The 22,392-nt window shown below is 38.1% G+C and overlaps 2 protein-coding genes across 2 annotated transcripts; both read right to left on the bottom strand.

The window, feature by feature from the left end:
- Positions 1-1,672: 1,672 nt before the first annotated feature.
- On the bottom strand, positions 1,673-3,897 carry LOC133516556 (uncharacterized). Its single transcript, XM_061849547.1, has one exon. It carries the CDS (start codon positions 2,919-2,921, stop codon positions 2,181-2,183), a length of 741 nt encoding a protein of 246 aa, XP_061705531.1. The 5' UTR covers positions 2,922-3,897; the 3' UTR covers positions 1,673-2,180.
- Positions 3,898-4,656: 759 nt separating this feature from the next.
- LOC133516555 (protein SAND) lies at positions 4,657-20,328 on the bottom strand. The gene is made up of 9 exons (XM_061849546.1): positions 19,939-20,328; positions 19,096-19,250; positions 18,329-18,529; positions 16,603-16,763; positions 13,632-13,890; positions 12,049-12,219; positions 9,914-10,043; positions 8,222-8,398; positions 4,657-6,299 (listed from the first exon to the last, which is right to left on the bottom strand). The coding sequence occupies exons 1-9, from the start codon at positions 20,215-20,217 to the stop codon at positions 6,159-6,161; spliced, it is 1,674 nt and encodes a 557-aa protein (XP_061705530.1). The 5' UTR covers positions 20,218-20,328; the 3' UTR covers positions 4,657-6,158.
- Between the last annotated feature and the right edge of the window lie 2,064 nt (positions 20,329-22,392).

The raw sequence follows: 22,392 nt of genomic DNA, 5'->3' as shown, positions 1-22,392 counted from the left end.
CGCTAATTTTTACTAAAGCTGTAACCGTACTGTGACCGGAGCGGAAGCCAGATTGTAAAGGATTCATGAGCTCATGCCTGTTTAAAAAGGATGTAAGCTGGTGATGTACAAGGCGCTCAAGGACCTTTGAAAGGAATGGGAGGATAGAAATAGGACGATAGTCGGAAAAAGTGGTAGGATTTGACTTTTTGGGTAAGGGAACAACGTCTGCATCTTTCCAGAGGGAAGGGAAAATACCAGAGGAGATAGAATAATTCAGGATATGAGTAATGACAGGAACAAGTAAATCGAGTAGAGGGAGAATCATTTTCCGGCTAACACTATCGACTCCAACAGCATTGGATGAGATGGCAAGGACATTCTTTTTTACATCACTGTCAGTCAACTGAGCAAGTAAGAAGGGAGAAAAGTCGGGAGTTGGACACCTGGAAAGAGAAGTTAGAGTGTCAGTTTTAATTGGACCAGTAAAAGTAGTAGAAGTTGAGAAGTGCTGGTTAAGTAGGTTTAAGTCAACATTTATATTAATTGGGTTTTGCGTAGACTTTCCAACTCCTAATGTCTTCAAGAACTTCCAGACCTTGGCTGGCTCGCCATTCACAACCGCACTGTGAATGTGACGCCTTTGAGCATCACGGCAAATTGTACTGCAACGGTTGCGGAGAGCATGGTACCTAGCTTTATTTTTCTCAGACGAGTTGACCTTATACTTTGACTTGGCTAAGTTTTTCTTTGCGATAAGAGATCTAATGTCATCAGTAAGCCACGGAGCAGGAACATGCTTAACCTTAACAGGACGTATTGGAGCGTGAACGTCATATAGTTGAATTAGTGCGGAGTTAAATAGCGACACTTTATCATCTACACTAGTGGCCTGCAAGATGGGACTCCAATCTATTAACATGGCATCTTCACGAAGCTTCTCGACACTCATTCTGCCAAAATTGCGTTGCATAAGAACTTTCGCCTTAAGTTTAGGGGGACGAATTTTATAAGACAAGAACAGTAAACTATGGTAAGAAAAGGCATCCGCCGAGAAATGAGAAAAGTCAGCAACATGACCAGGGGAAGAAACCAGGGCAAGATCCAAAAGTGAAGGAGAGCAATTTGGGAAATGGTGCGTAGGACCTGATGGTAGAATAACCATATTACAGGCTTCAACCAGTGCTTTCAGAGAGTTAGAACGATAATCATTTTTTAGCAAGCACGTGTTGAAGTCACCCATGACAATATGATGATTGTAGGATGGCATAAGGTCTTCTAGAAGCTTTTCAAAAGAAGCAAAGTAGTTTACCTGAAGAGAGGGTGAGTAAAAAACACCGAGAAGAATTTTAGAATGGGATAAGCTTAACTCAAGAAATAAATATTCTGCAGAATCAGAAGAGGACGATTGGTATGACATGTTTAAAATAGAATACGGAATATTGGAGCGTAAATATATAGCAACCCCACCACCGCCTCTAAGAGAGCGATCATTGCGCACGAGACAAAAACCAGGTAAAGAATATGCGGTGGAAGGTAAACATGGCTTAAACCAAGATTCTGAAACTAGAATAGCATCAACCTTGCTCTGTTCAAAAGTCAGTAAAAAGTCATTGTAATGTGCGGGAATACTTTGCGCATTGATGTGAATAATATTAAAATTTTTCGGAAAGTCAGAGAGGTGTTGATCAAGTTGGTCGTGTAGAGGGAGAGGGAGACTATGAAAACTATCATTAGACGAAGCCGAGACAAAATCACTGAGATCGCTTAGATCGCTATTAGTTAAACAAGACATTGCCTTTAAATAAATATAAATATATATATATGAAAACAATTATTTATATATAGTTATAAAAATAACACTAAAATAACTATAACACAAAATTCTGACTACCCGCCAGCAGTACCAAATCACAGATAAAAATTAGTGAGTGCAAATACGAAACGCAAAATGCAATACTGACAACACTGAAAAGTGCCATCAATGACAGACGTCAAGTGACTGACTGTCAGTTTGAGAATATATTTTATCAGTTTTATCGCAACCCACATTTATTACAACTAAGTAGATATTAACCGACCGAAGAGAACGCTTTATATTATATAAAAAAGAGGGTATATTGCAACGTATTAAACAGCTAAATGCAGAAGTTACAAACAAGGTCAAAAATTAAGTATTAAATAAATAACTCAAAGTCAAATCAAGAACGAGCTATCTGTTTTCTCGTCCTTTTGGTCAACTGTTGATCAACTGCCGCTCCAGCCGAACTGACAGCACCAGCGACAGGCGCAGGCGCAGGCGGTGGTACCTGAATCTTATCGAGGTCGGCTCGGCAAGTTACGCAGCGACGATCCCCATCCTTGACCAAGACGAATACACTGCCTTCTCGTGTGTAGCAGTTGCGGACTCCGAAGCGCTCCCTGGCCGCCATGAATACCTCGTGCCGTGGCTTGGTCAGGAACTCTGAGATGATGACGCCAGTCCCTTTCAGTGCAGTTTTTGCAGACCAGGTAGCATTGCGGTCAGATATATCTCTAAATTTAACGAGAATGCACCTGGTCTTATTGCTGCGCGGGCGTCCCATACGATGGCTGCGGGAAATCTTGTCGGTGGTCAAGTCGGCCTTTAGATGCATCTTCAGTAAATCCACAACCCGTGCTGAAGTGTCTTCATTAGTAGCCTCTGCCACCCCGTGAATTAGGAGGATCTTGCGCCTCGACCGCATCTCCATACTGTCCATATGCTGGTCCAGCAGCTCAACCTGTTGCTGCAGTGACTCTATAGCCTTAAGTGTAAACGCTCGGAAAGCACTGAACTGCGTGGCAACAGATGACACTGTTGGACTCTCCGGAGTAGCCTTGTCAATTTGGCTCTGAAAGTCTGCCATTGTAGTGTTGAAAGACTCCGCTAACTCTGCTATGGACTTCTGGATGCCCTCCATTGTTGTGTAGTGGTGAAGTGACAGTCAGCAAAACAGGAAACAGTGTTAATTAAGGAAGAAGAGTGAATTAAGTGAAGAGAACTGCTGGTAGGTAGTGGCTATCACCTAGTCATTAATTATATATATGATTTACACCACATAAAATACTTTTACTATTTAAAATAAAAATTAATACAAGATGATATGTGCTTATGTTTTTTCGGCCTACCCCCGAATGGGTGTATTACACTCCGCGAAGTGTAATGAAATGCAATATATGGTATGGACGCTAACTCTATCGCACGCGCGTAATTATGTCTGTCCCGTGATACCGGCGGTCAATGACGCTGTGCGAGATGGACAGCAATATAATCATGCGTGTCCGATAGAGATAGGAAATGACGTGTGAACGTACGAAATTCTTTGTGCTTAGCGTCCTTACTTTATTACGTAAGTAAAATATATGGTTTATCTATGGTTTCATGCCAATAAGATGTAAGGTTTTGACATATAATGTCATTCAGTTTTTACATTTCAATTGACAAAATAGATGTCAGTTTTGACATCTTATCTGGCAGGGAACGAGAACGAGGAGAGGAGGGGAGGAGAACGTTTTTCCACTTCTAAACATGTTCCTTTCCCCATATTTTTTTATTATTCTTTTATTTTTATTTTTTTAAAGCGAAACCTATAAACTTAGAATATATTATGCTGAAGCGATCGACATCAAAATCAAAGTGATTTGTTAAGATTTAGTTAGTGGAAAACGTTTTCTCCCGAAATGGAATTTAATACAAAAATTAGCGTTATTTCGTTAGATTCAAAAAGCTATTCTTCCGTCTTAAAATGTATTGCTATATTCAGTAACTATAAAATATATGTGTACCTTTATTTTATAATATTTTGCTATTCTTACGCGAATTAGATAGGTATGTGGAAAAAACATACCATACGGGTAAAAATACATTGCAAAGTAAACTTCTAATATAAACACCAATTTGGCACACACAATTATAAAATTACAATATTAATTAGCAGGTGCTCGAATATCGTAAACGTGACGTTACCTAAAAGTAACTTTATTATGTATATCTAATATACACGATGTTTCACGAGGAACCCGAAAGATTTTAAGTGTATTTCTGATCACATTTAAAGACTAACATGTCATTTTTCTTTTTCTGGTATTCGCCTAGTTTTAAAGTTAAAACCAATAAATAAAAAAACTTCGAATTGTTACTTAGTGCAAAACACTAATGACGATGATGCCATTATGGGGCGTAGTCTAAGTAACCTTATTGATAGATGTAAAAAAGTGACATATAACACTTTGCGGAAACTAGGTTATACGAAAAAGTAAAAAATCATTATAAGTGACAGGTTTAGATTTGATTTTTAGATACAAATACACTCTAAAAAACAAAAAAGCAAATAAAAATAATTACAATAATTACATATTAAATAATATAAGAGAATAAAAGAAATATTTGTAAAAGGCTGTTTGTTTTCTAAATAAAAAAAAATTTAAAAAAAATTGGCGAAATTTATATATAAACTTTTTTTTGGCCTCGTGCGTGATTAAAATCTTTTAGCTACCTCGTGTTACACCGTGTATAGATCAAAGCTATTAAAATTACACCATTTTTGTCTACATTTTTACATTTTATTTACAATTTTCACATTAAGAATATCTAATAAGGTACAGTAATCGAGCATCGTTTCATAAAACTACATGCTTAGAATATTATAAATAATGTTATACAAGGTGCCCGTGAGCATTGCGAGAGATTTTAACTAAGCATTCCTGGTAATATTTAGAAACTAAAATGTCATATAATATTTTCTGGATTAGGCCTAGTTTCAGAGATAATTAAATGTTTTTCGAAATCATTCTTTCGCCATAAGTCGGTACAAAACACATTTTTGACTGCGGTATTGCCACTTTGAGGTCTAGTCTGGTCTATTGATTGACATCGAAAAATTAAAAAAATGTATTCGAGAGGCTACCTCCAAATAAAAAAAAAACTTTTTAGTTAATTTCAGGTTATGTGTTTGTCAATAAAAATTACGTTTTATGTACAGGAGTGTTCAAAAAAGGGGGAAAAAAATAAAAAAAATTTTTTTTTGTCGAATTTCACAAAATGTCATATAACATTTTTTGTTTCTGTTGCCATCAGGAATGCACCGTTAAAATCTCTCGCAATGCTCACGGGCACCTTGTATTATACAGTTCGTGTCATCCGCGATGACGCGCAAATTTGTCAAATCTAACCTTTACTTAGTTTAAAATAAAATATGACAATACGAGTCAAGGCACAAGTCTTCGTGAATGACACGATCTATACAGGGTTTACACATTTATATATGTATAGCGTGGTGTTTTCCGTTAGGGGATCAAATGAAAGCCAGACGGTGTATTGGTCTGACCTCCCTTAGATGTGTATTAAGTAAAGTATCAATATTCATACTAAAACAACCAGTCGCTTTAAAATAAGAATTTATATAATGATAAGTCTTAATTTCAAGAGATTTGTCTTGTTTTTGTATCAATAAATAAATATTATAGGACATCATTACACAAATTGACTAAGTCCCACAGTAAGCTCAATAAGGCTTGTGTTGAGGGTGCTTAGACAACGATATATGTAATATATAAATATTTATAAATACTTAAATACATAGAAAACACACATGACTCAGGAACAAATATCCATGCTCATCACACGAATACATGCCCTTACCAGGATTTGAACCCGGGACCATCAGCTTCGTAGGCAGGGTCACTACCCACTAGGCCAGACCGGTCGTCTGTATCAATATTGATATTAATATTATTATAGGGACATTCTTACACAAATTGACTAAGTCCCACTGTAAGCTCAAGAAGGCTTGTGTTGTGAATACCCAGACAACGATATATATAACATACTAATACGACATGGAAAACATCCATGATACAGGAACAAATATATGTGCTCATCACACAAATAAATGCCCGGATTTGAACCCAGGACCATCAGCTTCATAGGCAGGCCAGAGTGGTCGTTAACCCCGGTTGCCTTTATGCATACCCATGAAATATCATTATATCACTCCTTCACAGTTTCTGAAGTAATAATATATCCCAAAGTCTTTCTTATTTACACACGAAATACACGGATATCACCATAATTTTCAACTTTAAAGAGTTTCTTGGACATCATTAGTTTTCTCTTCCACACTATACCTCACGAAGGGGTTCCTGACCCTGAACGGCTGCTAGAAGGTCGGCGCGTGCATGATGAATATCCTCTGCTCCTCGCGCTTGATCCACCGCAGGAGGCGGTCCACTGCTTTAATGGCGTGGTCTTTTTCCATCAGGGGATCGAAGGTCACGTATAGTTCGAAGCCGTTTGTTATCTGAAAAGGTAACATTCTTTTCTCCAATATGCTTGGAAATATTACCTTATTGTATCAAAAATAGTACGGGAAATTCTTCGTTATGGTCAAATTCAAATTTAAAAAAATTGTAGTGTTTTAGCGGACAGGAAAGATATTACTACTGTTTTTTACTTTTTAAAAACATGTATTCACTAAGAAAAACGCATACAGCCAATTTATATACCTGCGGGCTACGTCTACACGACCAGGTCAGCATCATTTCAAGCTATAGGATAGAGTCGTGTAAGATCGTGTGAATACTGCTTAAAATCAAAGACTATAACTTTTCCAACACCCTACGTATCCTTATAGAACAGTGCGTCGAATGGCAATCGGAACTGTTCTTGGCTTTCGTTGATTTCGAAAAGGCCTTCGACACTGTGTAATGGAGTGCGTTGTGGTCTAGCCTAAGCAGGAGGGGTATCCCTACCTGTATCGTCCGCATAATACGCTCTTTATACGAAGGTAGCACATGCAGGTTGGTCCATGAGAAAGCTTGGAGCTCCGATACAGATATCTGCCGGGTAAGGCAAGGGTGCCTTCTATCACCGCTTTTATTTGTGATTCTCTTGGATGACGTCATGCGTAATGTGGTATCGACACCGAGAGGTATACCATGGGAGACGAACGTTTTAGAGGACTTGGACTACGCGGACGACATCGTGTTGATTTCGCCTACTCTTGCTCATCTAAAAGCCAAACTTGAAAGTCCTAAAGAAGAGGCTGATAGAATGCATGGGCCTACGAATCAACAGACGTAAGACAGTTAGTATGCGAGTTAAGTCAAGTACAACGGATCCACTGTCGCTTGGGGGTGGGTGAGAACCTAGACTCAGTGTCAAAGTTTGTGTACCTGGGGAGCGTACTATCCTGTAAAGGTGGAGCGGATGAAGACATCGACAATAGGATAAAGAAGGCGAAGGCTGCGTTCGCTCAGTTAAAGGCTGTTTGGGAGTCGAATGTGCTCACGCGACGAGTTAAACTTTCCCTCTTCGAATCCATTGTGAAATCTGTGTTGCTTTTTGGCTGCGAAACGTGGAGAGTGACTAAAGGCCTAACTAATAAACTTCAGGTCTTCGTCAACAAGTGCCTCAGGTCGATCCTTCGCGTTTTCTGGCCAAAAACCATTCGAAATGAAGACCTATGGAGTATATGCCGGCAAACACCCATTGACGAAGAAATTGCGACACGAAAATGGAGATGGATAGGAGATACTATTCGAAGAGGGGAAACGAATAATGCTACCATAGCTTTCGCTTGGAAACCGCCGGACGGAAGCCGTGGCTCCGGCTCCCTGTACACTCCCGGCCACGGTCCGTCCTGAGGGAGCCGAGCCGGCGGGAGCTGGGGCGAGACCAGAAGGGGAGCTGAAGATAGGAAGGTGTGGCGCGAGCTTGTGAAGGCCATTTGCACCTCGGGGGTGCTTTAGGACAACAACAAAGATCTCATGCGTGCACATACAGCTTATATTGCACAATTATATTGAATGGTACTGAATGGCAGAATAGTTGTGCCTTTAACTTTTAAAAAATAATTAAAGAGGGAAATTGTTTTTGATGTGAAGTTTCGATTTGAGTGCTGGTTCATGTTTAAATTATGATTATTTTACCTGATTTCTTCGCATGTTTAAAGAAAAGCACTTTATCCTCCTGAGACCCAGAAGAAATTGTTTTGTTTTCGAATTTGGAACCCTTAGTTACATAATAAAAGTTCAAAATACATTTTGGAATATGTAAAAAAAATTGTACTCAGGGTCTTAGGAGGATATATGCCTCGGCGGGAACAGCAATTCGTGAATTCGTCTTCTTTGTCGAACTCCGCTTTGCGTCGTCCGACAAAATCGAAACTCATCCACCAATTGCTCTTTCCCGGCCTCTGCAATAATCTACTATTAATCTTACCCAAGCTAGTATGGTATCTTGTGAATTAGACCTAAAGATCAGCTTGGCAGGTGTGGATGTACAATGTATCTGACTGCAGAACTTCCTGTAGTTCCTCACGTAGTCGATCTCGGACATTTTCGTCAGCTTCCTCTCTTTAACTACGTCACCGCCCTCTTTATGCCGTATTCGGTAATCCTGTAATACCAAGTTTAGGGATGAAATTATTACAAATGGGAATCAGACAATAGTGTCTGTGTATCGCAGTTATAGAACTATAAGCGAAGAGAAGGGGTGGATTTACAATCAAAATTTCGTAGCCACAGTAAATTTACTGTCATCTTTAGACATGATTAAAACTTTTAGAACGCCATTTGACTTTGATTCTTACTCTTTCACTCCCTCCTCCTTTTTGCCACGGCTCATTGGAGAGCCTGGGGGTCCGCTTTGCAACTAATCCCGAGAATTGGCGTAGGCACTAGTTTTTACGAAAACGACTGCCATTTGACCTCACCATGTTTTCCTTCACCGAAAAGCGACTGGTAAATATCAAATGATATTTCGTACATACCTAAGTTCCGATAAACTCATTGGTACGAGCCGGAGTTTGAACCCGCGACCTCCGGATCCTTATTCGTTCACTGATATTTGTTAAATATCAAAAAGTGGCGCCATCTTACTGGGTATAGGCCAAAGGTTATAACCATAACTTTGGCATTTGATCTATTAGATGGCGCCACTTTTTGATATTTCACAAATTTAACACATACCAGTGAAAGAATAAGGATCAAAGTCAATTGGCGTTCTAAAAGTTTTACTCATGTATCGAAAGATGGCAGTAAATTTACGTGGCTACAATTTTTTTTTGACAATCCACCTCTATTTCAAATTGTCTTTGTTAACCGACTTCAAGATTTCAAAAGAGGAGGTTATCAATTCGATTGTTTTTTTTTTTTTAATGTTTGTTACTCCATAACTCCGTCATTTCTGAACCGATTTTGAAAATTATTTTTTTGTTTGAATTTATATATATACAGATTGGTCCCATTTTCGTCAAAACTCAGTTCTGATGATGGGATCCATGAGGAATCGAGGGAACTCCTCAAATGTTAAAGGCATATATATAGTGATTAGTATTTTCATCAACAAATCAAGTATTTACATTTGTAGAAGTGACATTTGATGAAGTGGAACTGCTGATGATGAACAGAACGGAACTCTTCAATGATGCATAGTTCACGTTTGGCAATTTGTTCTCTTTGCCAAGCAGTTAGGTTTTCAAGGCACATTTTTATATTTCTATCCTATTTAGTTTTTTTTAATAATTATCTGGTGCTTTATTTCATGCATGGTTTGAAACAATTAATCTTAAATACAGTCGAATACTGTATAAAACGCCTAAGTAGATATGTTTACTCAATTTCCCGGTAGATGTCACTATTACGTCTATCAATAATCCTACATCACGCGAACGGTAGGTCATCGTGGTATACATAAGATATAAAACTTATTTTTGTATTTTGAGACGATTTGTGTGGTTGATAGTTCAGCCGAAATAAACATACTTCCGTTTATAATTAATTTACCTATTGCCGGTAGGTATGTACCAGTCAACCATAGGGCAAATCTGAAATGTCTCAAGGTGGGTGAAGTCGGTTTTTTTTTCTTAAAAATTATTATCCGGTAAAGTTATTATTGTTATGTTAGTTATACCTGCAATCTGTCTATAGATATAGGGTCCGAAGTGAACAGCTGCGCTGTAGATTTGCACTTATACATAAAGTGCCTGATCTCTGGTATTCCTATGTGTTTCAGTGGATCTGTCGTGGGCAAATCTGGATGCCTGAAAATATACGAGTATAGTCATTATTATATGGTAGAGAAACGACATTAAAAATGTCAATATTTTTTACTGTTTTCGGCTGTTTTGTCTTTATTCATGGAGTGTTGGAGACGACATGAAATTTTACTGTACAGTTATTTATCGTATGGCATTTTTTAGTTACTGGATTTAAGTTAAATAGTAATCTAGAGATCAATGTTTGCACTCTTCAGATACTCGATGGTTCTTTCACTATGGTTTGCGAGGTCTTCAATCCGTCCCTTGAATTTGGTGAGAGGGCATTCCAGAACAATGTGTTCGACCCTCTGCTCGGGGTCACCACACACCAGCGGGGAGTCACACCAGCCCCATTTATGCCAATGGTGGGCACAGTTTCCAACACCTGTTCGTATACGGTTCAGTTGACCCCATACCCGGCGCGGTTTGTCGAAGCCAGGTGGACGTTTATTTGGGTCGAGTGTGAAAAGTTGTTTTTCCTTCAATAGGGTTGTTTCCAATTTTTTGAAACGCTTGTATTACGTTCTATATTAACTAAAAGTTACCCTAAAATTCAACTTTTATACTAAAAACGGCTTTAAATATGTTAAATTAACAAAATAGATTTTGACGGATGCTTTCGCGCCCAAAACGCTCTTTGAAAATTGTGTGACGTCACAGTTTACGGTTTGACACATAACTACATACACACGTAGAAGATATGAGCTGTCAACTGACATTTGTCATTTGTAGTTTATCGCCTAACTGTCAACAGTGTCAATCCGAGAGTTGTGACGTCATCAGAATCTTCAAAGACGTTTCGAGTTTGGTCACGTGACGTGTGCCAAAAGATATTTTAAATTCAATGTTTACAAAAATATGGTCATTACAGGTCCCCTAAAAGTAGTTTAACATGTTCTTATAATCTGAAAGAATTTATTGAGATACAATTCTGCCCTAAGATTTGTAGATGGAAACAACCCTATTGTTGGGCATTCCACTCAGCTATCCATGAGTCGCGTATATCCCATGAGTCGTTTCTCTCCGAAATCACTTTATGACTAATACAAATCGTCTTTATGAATAGGTAGCGTGTTGTTTTTTTTTTTTTTTTTTTTTTTTTTTATATGGCCTGGATGCGAGTCCTTTAAGCCAAGTCTTTGTTTTATATTTGGTTTTTATTGCCTCTCGGAGATGACACTTTTTTCGCCGCAGGTGTGGTGGCTCTATGGCGCTTAGAGCTGGGAGCCAGAATGTTGGGGTGGGTTTGAGGCGACCAGTAATGAGCCGCACGGTTTCGTTCAGCTGGACATCCACGGAACCAGCATGTGCGCTGTTCATCCATACTGGAGCACAGTACTCAGCCGTAGAATAAACCAGGGCCAGTGCCGTGGTACGCAGACAGGACGCAGTGGCTCACCAAGAGGTTCCAGTAAGTTTTTGGACTATGCTGTTCCTGGTCCTTATTTTCTTTTCAGCTTCTCTGTGTGCAATCGGTATGTCAGGATTCTGTCGGGTGTAACACCGAGATACTTTGGGGAATTGTTATGTTGTAAGGCTGTACCACGGAATCTAACTCTCAGAGTCTTATGTGCCAGCTTATTGGACAGGTGGAAACAGCAAACTTCGATCTTAGAAAGATTTGGGCACAGGGCACTGTACAGGGCCATCTATCTTAGATTAGTTTCTCTGATATGGTTTATTAGGCCTGACAGAGAGGGTAGAATGCGTTTCGGTGTACATTCGGAAAGAGAAGGAAGAAAAGTATGACGTAGAAGTAAAAATAGGACGTCGTTGGTAGCCAACAAACATTTATTTTGCCGCAGTTTTTCCGATATAGTGTGTTTTACCTAAGAGAGAGAGAGAGAGAGAGAGAGAGAGAGGGTAGAATGCATCTCGCTGCACTAGAAAGAGAAGAAGAAAGGAATAATACGTGTTTAGTGCGACGTCGATAGCCTAAAGCCACTTGTTTTGCCGCAGTTTCTCGTCTCGATGTACTGTTAGAAAGAGAAGGAAGACGGAATATTACCTGTTTAATGCGTCGTTGATAGCCGACAAACATTTATTTTGCCGCAGTTTCTCTGCTATGGTGTGTTTTGCCTGAGAGAGAGGGTAGAACGCGTCTCGCTGTACTGTTAGAAGGAGAAGGCATGCTTGGCAGTCTTCGGAGATGTATGAGACGTGGCCGTGGAGGAAGCCACTGGAATTAAAAATAAACAAAGTTGACACATTTTTTTTTAGGTCGCAGCAGAATTATAACTCTCTCTGAACACAATTTTGTTGTTAACCCCTTACTGCATGTACTTAATAAAAAATATTTTTTGAAATTTGAACTTTAATAGCTGTCAATAGAGTTGAATATCATATCCACGTTTTGGACACACCACATGGCCAATATGGCCATAGTCTCTTATTTTAAGAGTCTGTCTTTGCGAAGCTTAAAACTGGATATATATATGGCTCCGCCATTTTGAATTTTTTAAAACGAAATCGACAAAAAAATCGGTTAAGAAATGCTACGTGTGGTGGGGAACAACCAAATATACGAAAACATTCCCGCTCAAGCTGAAACAGACACTTCACGTTTGTTTGATCAATGACAGACCGATATTCTAAATAACTTACCTGTATTCATTTAAGAGGCTGTCAATACCTAAAGCGCGCACACTGTCTATTTGTATCGGAGTAAATGAGATAGCACTGTCGCATGTTACTGGGCCTGGGCAAGGGAATAAGAAAAATATTTAAATAAAAAAAATGGATTATTAGTGTAATATTTTACTCAACAGCGGTTTAGATATAAATGTTTTGAAATTGTGATTTTAATTGCAGACCCATAAGTCAAAACAATAAAGACATAAAACCGTTTAATTGTGATTTTAAGACCAATCTATGCAATTATTTTCTATCGAGCCGATTTCGTTCAATCGTGTATCGAGTACAACCACGGTCTTTGAAATATAATTAATATGAACATATATTTTTCTTACTTGACTAAAACAAATAGTCTTTCTTAAAAAACTGTTTAAGTAACATCAATTTCAAGGACATTGGGTGTTGACAGCCTCTTAAGATTAGATACGGCAAGAAAAACACTAGTATGGAATCCTCATACTATTTCTCTTGCCTTGAGCAAAAAAAAAATGTTCCTCCTACCCTACATGACCTTATTCAAATACAAATTTAATGTGTATCCCATCAAAAACATTTTCATGTAAAATTTTGCCAAGACGAAACCCTAAGGCTCGCACTGTCAAAAAGTTATCAGATCTCTTGTAGAGCCAAGGTTCTAACTCTACAAGCCCTAACTTCACTAACTCTACACCTTGGTCAAAATATATGCCTTGGCCGTTCAGATTAATCCATATATATGTATATATTTGTGTACTCATAGTCATAAGGTATAATGAAACATACTATAGTATTTATTGAGAAATTTTATTTCGCTCAAAAATTACGTTTTTTTTTTGTTTAATTCTCACTGCACCCACCTTGAAGTTTCTCTGTTTTGCCTTATGGTTGACTGGTAGAGAATGCCTATTGGCATTAAGTCCGCCTGTTGTACTCTTTTTTATGTGCAATTAAGTTTAAATAATAATAATAAATACTCACGTAGCATCAAACTTGGGTAAACATATCGGCGTCCAACTCTCAGCAGTCTTGAAAGACTCCGAACTCCTCACCAGATTAAACAACAAATGTATATCCGAAGGGTGTAATGTGTATTTCTTCATTCTCACTAAAGTGATCAACTGGTTGCCTGCTATAAGTATTGCGAATACTAGGTCTCTTATTTTGTGGCACGCTGATATTATTGCGTGTGTTATGGATTCTCTGGATTTTTCTGGGAGCGGCAGGCAGCGGACAGCACCTGGAAACAATACGACAAATAAATTAAGCTTAGTATAAAAGTGGAAAAATTACTGCCTTACGCCTTAAATATACCTTATATATTGCCTTAAATTACTTGAACTCACGGTCTCTGTATAGATACTCCAGCACTCTGCCAACTGAGCCATCAAGATCTCATCCATAGCCAGCAAATTTTACCACCATATGGGTCTAGCGGACCCTAGCGACATCTACCGTAAGAACATTACACTTAACCGGCTACTGGAATTTCAAGTCATATTGGAAATTCACCAGTTACGATGTGCTACCTATACTAAATTAATTTTTAACAAGCCGGAACGTCTGCGAACGATGGATATATCCGAAGGATGTAATGTATATTTCTTCATTCTCACTAAAGTGATCAACTGGTTGCCTGCTATGAGTATTGCGAATACTAGATCTCTTTTTTTTTAGCTCTTATAAAGTGGCGCCGAAAAACTGTATAGGTATGAATTTTATGAATTGTTTTTTTTTTGGTTAGGTCCCAAATCTGTTAAACAAAGCCTTTGTTTCTTTTATGCAGCGGTCACCAAAGCTATCGCTACTGACTGAACGGGAACAAACTTGTTTAAAAAGCAACTTTACCGTCATATTTATATGGTTCAAATTCATGTAACAGTTGTGTTTCCTGATAGGCCACACGCAGCCGACCGATCTACATTACCCAAACTCGTTATCTCAGAATGAGCTGTTACACAAATTTGAACCTTAATACTATTAAGATAGTTGCTTTTTAACGACATGGTTGCTTAGGCACGCGCCTAAGACGAATCTCCATAAAAGAAACAAAGGCTTTTGTTTAACAGATTAGGGTCTAAGGTGTAAACATCATTTAAAATAAAAATCGGCCAAGAGCATGTCGGGCCACGCTCAGTGTAGGGTTCCGTAGTTACTCTTCCGTCACAATAAGCTAAACTGGAGCTTAAAGTATAGTAAATTGTTAACCAAGGGATGAACAGATAGGAAAATTTGCATATTCAGTACCTAATTAATTAGGTAAAGTAAGTCTTTTTACTATGAAGGGGAAACTTTTTGCGATAACTCAAAAACAGCTAAACTGATCATGTCCGCTATAGTTTTCATTTAATGTCTTTCTTAAGCTCTACTTCCACGATTTTTTTCATAATTTTTGGACCTATGGTTCAAAAGTTAGAGGGGGGGGACACAATTTTTTTTTCTTTCGGAGCGATTATCTCCGAATATATTCACTTTATCAAAAAATATTTGTTGAAGACCCCTATTAGTTTTGAAAGACCTTTCCAACGATACCCCACACTGTAGGGTTGAAGCAAAAAAAATTCACCCCCACTTTACGTGTAGGGGAGGTACCCTCAAAAAAAAAAAATTTTAGATTTTATTGTACGACTTTGTCGGCTTTATTGATTTATATATCCATGCCAAATTTCAGCTTTCTAGCACTAACGACCACGGAGCAAAGCCTCGGACAGACAGACAGACAGACAGACACATGGCGAAACTATAAGGGTTCCTAGTTGACTACGGAACCCTAAAAAATCATACTTTTAACGGAGACGATTATCGCTTAGTAACCTATCTATAAATGTACCACTGGAAAAAATGTTTACATTCATATGATATATAGAACATGCGAAAGGCGAAATATTTAATACGATCCTCGCATTCATATTTGTATTCATATTTACACGTAGACATTAATTTCTAAAAGGCGATGCGGTTATCGCTTTTGACTTGTTCAAGTATTTTCATCACACTTGCTCGAAAATGATCTTATTTCATGCAGGTGTACTGAAGGACAAAGGGCTATTTTGTTCCCGCGGGAGCTATGGATTGTGAAAAAAAAAAGCTATAACTCCTAGGGAGTTATAGCTTTTCTTTTAGATTATGTCACTTATACATACAAACCAAGTAGCATAAATGAGTTTTATTTTTAAAATACTGACATTTATAATTTAATATTTTTGTTTATGTTTAAAATTATTTAATTTGATTAATTTAAAATCCGATTAAAATATTTTTTCGATGCTTAACCTGTCAAGAAATTACAAAATGGCGGACGAATGTTTGATATGTCACAGTGTTAAGGAATTATTTCACTTAAAATTTAGTTGTTTCTTCGCAAGTGTGATGAAAAACATTGTGTGTAACTCCGGGGGTAAGAATATTGCAAACTCTGGTCTTTAATTCCAACCACCCTCGTGTCCAAAATTTCACTTAACAATCGTGGTTTTCGTTGCACAATGTACTATAATTTCTCAAATAATGACAACTTAATCCTTTACCACATACGAAGCCATATATGGCGGATATGATAATCAACTCTATTGACAACCATTAAAGGTGAAATTTCAACAAATATTTCTTATCACATGTGGGGTTAAATAATTATTTAACACCTTTTAGTGTGGCGACCGGTCTGGCCTAGTGGGTAGTGACCCTGCCTATGAAGCCGATGGTCCCGGGTTCAAATCCTGGTAAGGGCATTTATTCGTGTGATGAGCATGGAGCATTTGTTCCTAAGTCATGGGTGTTTTCTATGTATTTAAGTATTTATAAATATTTATATATTATATATATCATTGTCTAAGTACCCTCAACACAAGCCTTATTGAGCTTACTATGGGACTTAGTCAATTTGTTTAATAATGTCCTATAATATTTATTATTTATTTTAGATAGTTTTTAAAACATTTTATATTCAAAAAATTACCTAGTAAAAACGCTGGGTCCTTTTCCATGAATATAAGCAGATGGTCTATAAGCCTTTCTGCGCCTGACAGCAATCTTCTGAGATCATAGTTACGACGTTGCTCGAAGATTTTGTTCAGCTGGGTTAGTGTTAGAACCGATACTATTTGGTTGAAGGCATATCTGAAAATACATTTATTTGTCATTGTAGTTTTTAATTGAATAATAATTATAGCCTTACTTGAAACTTCTGTACTTAAATATATAAAATTTTGTACTTTAGCGTGTAGCTGCGCTCTCTCGGAAAGGTTTCCACGGAAGACCAGCGTCGAGACCCTTAGGCGGTATCTTGACATTAAGCTGAGTGGAGACCTTTTCAGTGACGCTTAATAATAAATTGATTCTGTCGTCTCATGTATTAGATACCTAAACTTAAGCGTTTTCTGAATAAATTTCTTCTATTCTATTCTATTCTATTCTATTCTATTCTATTCTACAATAAATAAATCTTTAAATTTCAACACTCATTACATATAAAGAGTTCTACACTCATTAGGCGGGTCCACACAGAGCGAGCATACGCGCGAGGTAATTTCCTCACGCACAAAACGGCGTGTAGACGTGACTCGGTCGTTTAGTGCGCGAGGAAATTGCCTATTGACAAAATATGTTTTTTTTTATACCACGTCAGTGGCAAACAAGCACACGGCCCGCCTGATGGATAACTATTATGAATGCACAGGCCTGGATTTAGAGATCTAGGGTAGGGCCCCTAGGCAGTTGGTATGGCACTAGGAATCTAGGGGGTCCGTTCTCCATCTCAAAACCATTGTGGGCAACCGGGCCCCTGAAGTCCAGGCTTCATGGGCCTAGGCGGAACTCCGGCTCTGGGATTGCATCTTGCAGCTCTTAATGTTAACGAATCTCCAGGTATGAGCTATGTCAAAGGAATTTGAACCTACTGTATGGTAGTTACATTTCACATTTAGATGGCACCTCTACAGAATGCTCGCTGAACGACTCTGCTACTCAAATGTCGTGGATATACTCGCTCAACCTCGTATCTATATATTAGATACGTATATCAGATACGAGCTTGAGTAAGTATAGCGACGATATGAAACGTAACTCTGCTGTGTAGAAGGTTCAAATTCCTTTGATTCACCCCAAGTTGAAACGGGAGGGTATTCTGTACCTACACGGTATACTTACGTCAACTGTAAAACCAATTGTGTTTCACTCTCATTGCTCTTAGACACCGCGACCAGTATGAAAGGTCCTTTCACTAGGAACACCGCCTTGCAGTCCTTAGTATTGATGGCGCTCAGGATATACTGGGTGTCTCTTGATACTAGATGTGGTCAAATTAATTGGAACCTTCTATACTGTAGTTAGAATCCATATTTAAATGGCATCGCCACAGTTTGCGAGTAGTCGATAGCGACCGCGGTGTGATACTACCATTCAAATATTAGACTTCACTACTGAACTGAAGGTTCAAATTCCTTTGACTCACTCCAAGGTGTAGCGGGAGGGCATTCTGTACAATTCTTTTTTTTTTAATACCACGACGGTGGCAAACAAGCATACGGCCCGCCTGATGGTAAGCAGTCACCGCAGCCTATGGACGCCTGCAACTCCAGAGGTGCTACATGCGCGTTGCCGACCCTTTAAAAACCTGTACACTCCTTTTTTGAAGGACCCCATATTGTAGACCCTCGGGAAAACCTCGGAAGGGAGCTACTTACGTCAACTGTAAAACCAATTGTGTTTCACTCTCATTGCTCTTAGACACCGCAACCAGTATCAAAGGTCCTTTCACTAGGAACACCGCCTTGCAGTCCTTAGTATTGATGGCCCTCAGGATATCCTGGTTGTGGTCTTCTACTACGCTGACTAGCGCTTGGATTACTCCGCAGAGGCCGGCCAATTTATCTTCGTTTCCATACCTGAAAAGCAGTAGGTATTATTTAAGTAGTTTGTGTTGCTGTTTTTTTAAAGTAAGGAACTATATGTCAGAGGCAGCTTGCTTGCACCTGGTGAGTCTGAGTAGCCCGCAGTAGCACCTGCTGCCGGAATTCATTGTTCAGCATGATGAAGATTGGAATTTGAGTTGTTAAAGTTGTTGATGATATTTTATTGGTGGCTCACATACTGACGGATATTAGTTTATTTTATGGTCCATATTTTTACTATAAGAACCTAGTTTTCATTTACTACCACTTTAGTTAGCTGGGTACAAAATTTTATATATGTCACCGTAAAATTTAATCACTCGTCAGTTTATAATCTCGCTAGTTATATCATAAACTGACGGTAGTAAGATTACAAACTAACCTAACCTAACCTACGTTAGATTATAAACTAACGGGTGCACAATCTTACGGTGTCATATATACACATTGCGTTTAGGCTCATTGGATTTTATAAGAATTGCATTGGACGTTATGTGGGATAGATGCTAGAGATTGAATTTAAGGCTATGTAGGTACTGGTAAGAAGTGATAAAACTCACCTAGAGTATATAGGTTTACCAGCAGAACTTAATATAAACACATGCTTCTCCTTGTTCACGAGCTCCGGAGACTTCAAGTAATCATCCTCCTCACTTTCCACTTCCCCATTCTCTTCCATCAGGTTGGAGTTGCTGGCAGATGCTGACATGGATTCCTGGAAATAATAAAACATTTATTACATTATTTAGTTATTTAGCCAATATTATAAATAAATATTAAATCACATTAAAAAATAGTTAGTAAATTATTATTCCACAATACAAGTACAAATGACGAACTTATGCCATAAGGCAGTGGTGGGCAAACTTAATTCATGAGGGACCAGAAAGTTTAAGAAATTTAAGAGGGCCAGAATTGCAGAAAGAATGTATTTTGATTAGTGATGATCATGGGCTGTGGGCATGTGGGACCAGCACGCCAGGCCGGATAAATCCTTTCACAGGCCGGAACTGGCCTGCAGGCCGTACTTTGCCCATCATTGATTTAGATAAGTGACTGATCTCTCTATACAGGGTTTCTTTTCCGCACTAATTGAAGGTTTCTGTTTGACCCCATAGTTGACTGGTAGAGAAAGAGAATGCCTTAAGGCCTATTTTTCTAATTGGTGGTATAGGTATGGAAGAGTATATATAAGAGTTGAAGTCACACACACAACAACAAAATCATGTACTATTTTTTAAATTAGTACTGTGTAGCTGTGTGTAATCATTCACTTCAACCTGGCGATAGCTATACCTAAAGTGATTTGGTCACTAAATTTACTAGCCAAAGTAAACATTTACCTCGTATTATTGTATTACTAAGGCAAAGATAAGATTAACCAAACCAAACAAAACACTTACATCTTTATTCTGTAAATCATCACTCGACTTTGCACTCTTCATTTGCGCTTCTTTCGAGCTCTCACCAATCTCACTTTGAATCTCACTTATAGTGCTACTCTTCACAGTCAAAGAGTCATTCCTTTCTTGAAGACTCGAGCTCATCTCTGAGGCAAATTCTTCAAAAGAATCTGTAGGATTCAGTATACTTTCCGGACAAGCCCCAGGCTCTAAATCACTTCCTATGTTCTCCTGAACATCACTTGTTACCGGCACACTATCTTTAGATGTCGACGCCATAGTTAAAGTTGTTAATTGGCAAGGAAAATAGTTTCTAATTAAATTTTATGCTGAATCCTTCATTTACAGTTTGGTTTGATGGGATGGGGGGATGATGAGAGAAATGTCAAACTGACGTGTGCGTTTCGTTACTGCTTCGATATCAAATGTTATCAAATGGCTTAAACATCTTAAATTGTTTTTAAAAAAATATGATTAAATGATGGAAAACAAGGTCTTTAGTGAATAGTAAATAAATAAAATAAATAAATTTTACAGGATATTATTACACAAATTGACTAAGTCCCATAGTAGGCTCAATAAGGCTTGTGTACTTAATATACTATGGTGCAAGATTGCAATTCCACGTATAGGGACCGTGCGCGTTGGAGGGTCTGCCATCTTGTGGCCTGAATCGGAACCATAAACATGCACATTTACACGTCACGTGTTTTCTTGTGCGTAGTAGGTTCTGCCATCTTGTGGGCTACATCTGAACAATAAACATCACATTTACGCCTCGCGCCAAAAATCTGACGGCTCCTGTGCTACCTCATACAGTTCATGCACGCTCTCTATGGCTAATACAGTGTACTAACATTAGGTAATTGTAATATTAGTTATAATGACAGTTACTGAAAGCCCGTCAGAAACATACTTTTGACACGCAGAGTTGTCTGTCGTCTGTCACAACAAACGTTGTGATACGTAGTGATTATATGCTCTTTGGTTGTGATAAGCGAAATGAAATAACATATGTTTTAACAGGGTTGTCGTTGAGATTCAAGATGGCGAAGCTCGAAGACGTCTCGAGAATATTTTTTTGTGTTTTGCTCATTTATGTTGTTCAAAGTGTAGTATTGATAGCTTATTATGCAGTGAACTATCGTGGAAGTGTGCAGTTAATGAAAAACAATGATCAACATCCGGCAATCCATCGTGGCTTTTAGTAAAGTCCAGCTATCTCTTTACTACACAGCAACTACCGAACAACGTCATGCTCTACGAGCACACTTAAAACTTACAACGAAACTTGACATTGGCAAAATCATCATAGATTTGATGGAAGCCATATTTTAAAAGAAGAAGAATATGTTTTAACATAAAATGAGTTGATTAAAACCTGTGAAGAAGGGCAAAACTTTTATACTTGAAAGCATCATACGTATCCCCAGAAAGAGAATCATGAAGTGGGCCATCAAAACATAATGAAACATACATTTTTTCATTGAGTTTGTATCGAAACAATGACGAAGAAAATTAACCGAATAATATAAAATACACAGATAATTCTGACTATTTTCAGAAAAGCAAAAGTCAAGTGTGTTTAACATTGAAAACGAAAAGATTCCGAACATTGGTAACTGTATTATAGGGACCGTGCGCGTTGGAGGGTCTGCCATCTTTTGGCCTGAATCGGAACAAAAGCATGTAAATTTACACGTCACGTGTTTTCTTTTGCATAGTAGGTTCTGCCATCTTGTGGCCTACATTGGAACAATAAACATCACATTTACGCCTCGCGCCAAAAATCTGACGGCTCCTGTGCTGCCTCCTATAGTTCATGCACGCTCCCTATAGTAAACATTTTTAAGGAATAATCTTTATTTTGTTGAGCTCATTATTTGACAGCTCCCCAGTAGTTGCGAACGCTAAGCGGCGCTGCCATCGTGCACGCTCCCAATACATTGTGAATTTTTATTTTTATTATTTAATATTTACACAGAATTACAGTTTAAAACTAATACACTGTGAAATGACAATTCCATACTATATGTACAACTATGATTGATTTAAAACACTTTTAAAACACTAGATTCCCTTTTATCCATCATCTCACAAAATCTCAAAAAAGTAGCCGAAAAAACCTCGCGTGATTTGTGCACAAGCCCTAACTAAACCTTTGATTTGGATGTCGATCGCTTCAGCATAATATGTACTAGATTTTTAGGTCTCCCTTAAATTTATTTTTCGTATTGCAAATTTAGAAAAAAGTAAAACCTATAAACCTAGTTTTGCATGGTGTCAATAACATACCAAAAAACTCGGAGAATAAATACAAAATAGGTACAAATTCAAATTCGTTTATTTCATTACTTTTTACAGCAGTTGATTAGGTAGGTAAGTAGTCTATCTTAGGTACAAAGTGCAGGTAAGTATTTATCTCAAAAATGTGCAACAATTTGATTGTATAAG

This window comes from Cydia pomonella, chromosome 3, assembly GCF_033807575.1.
Source record: "Cydia pomonella isolate Wapato2018A chromosome 3, ilCydPomo1, whole genome shotgun sequence".
In the NCBI taxonomy this organism is placed as follows: Eukaryota; Metazoa; Arthropoda; class Insecta; order Lepidoptera; family Tortricidae; genus Cydia; species Cydia pomonella.
Note: the sequence above shows the minus strand (reverse complement) of the source record. Positions and strands in the feature narration are given on the sequence as shown.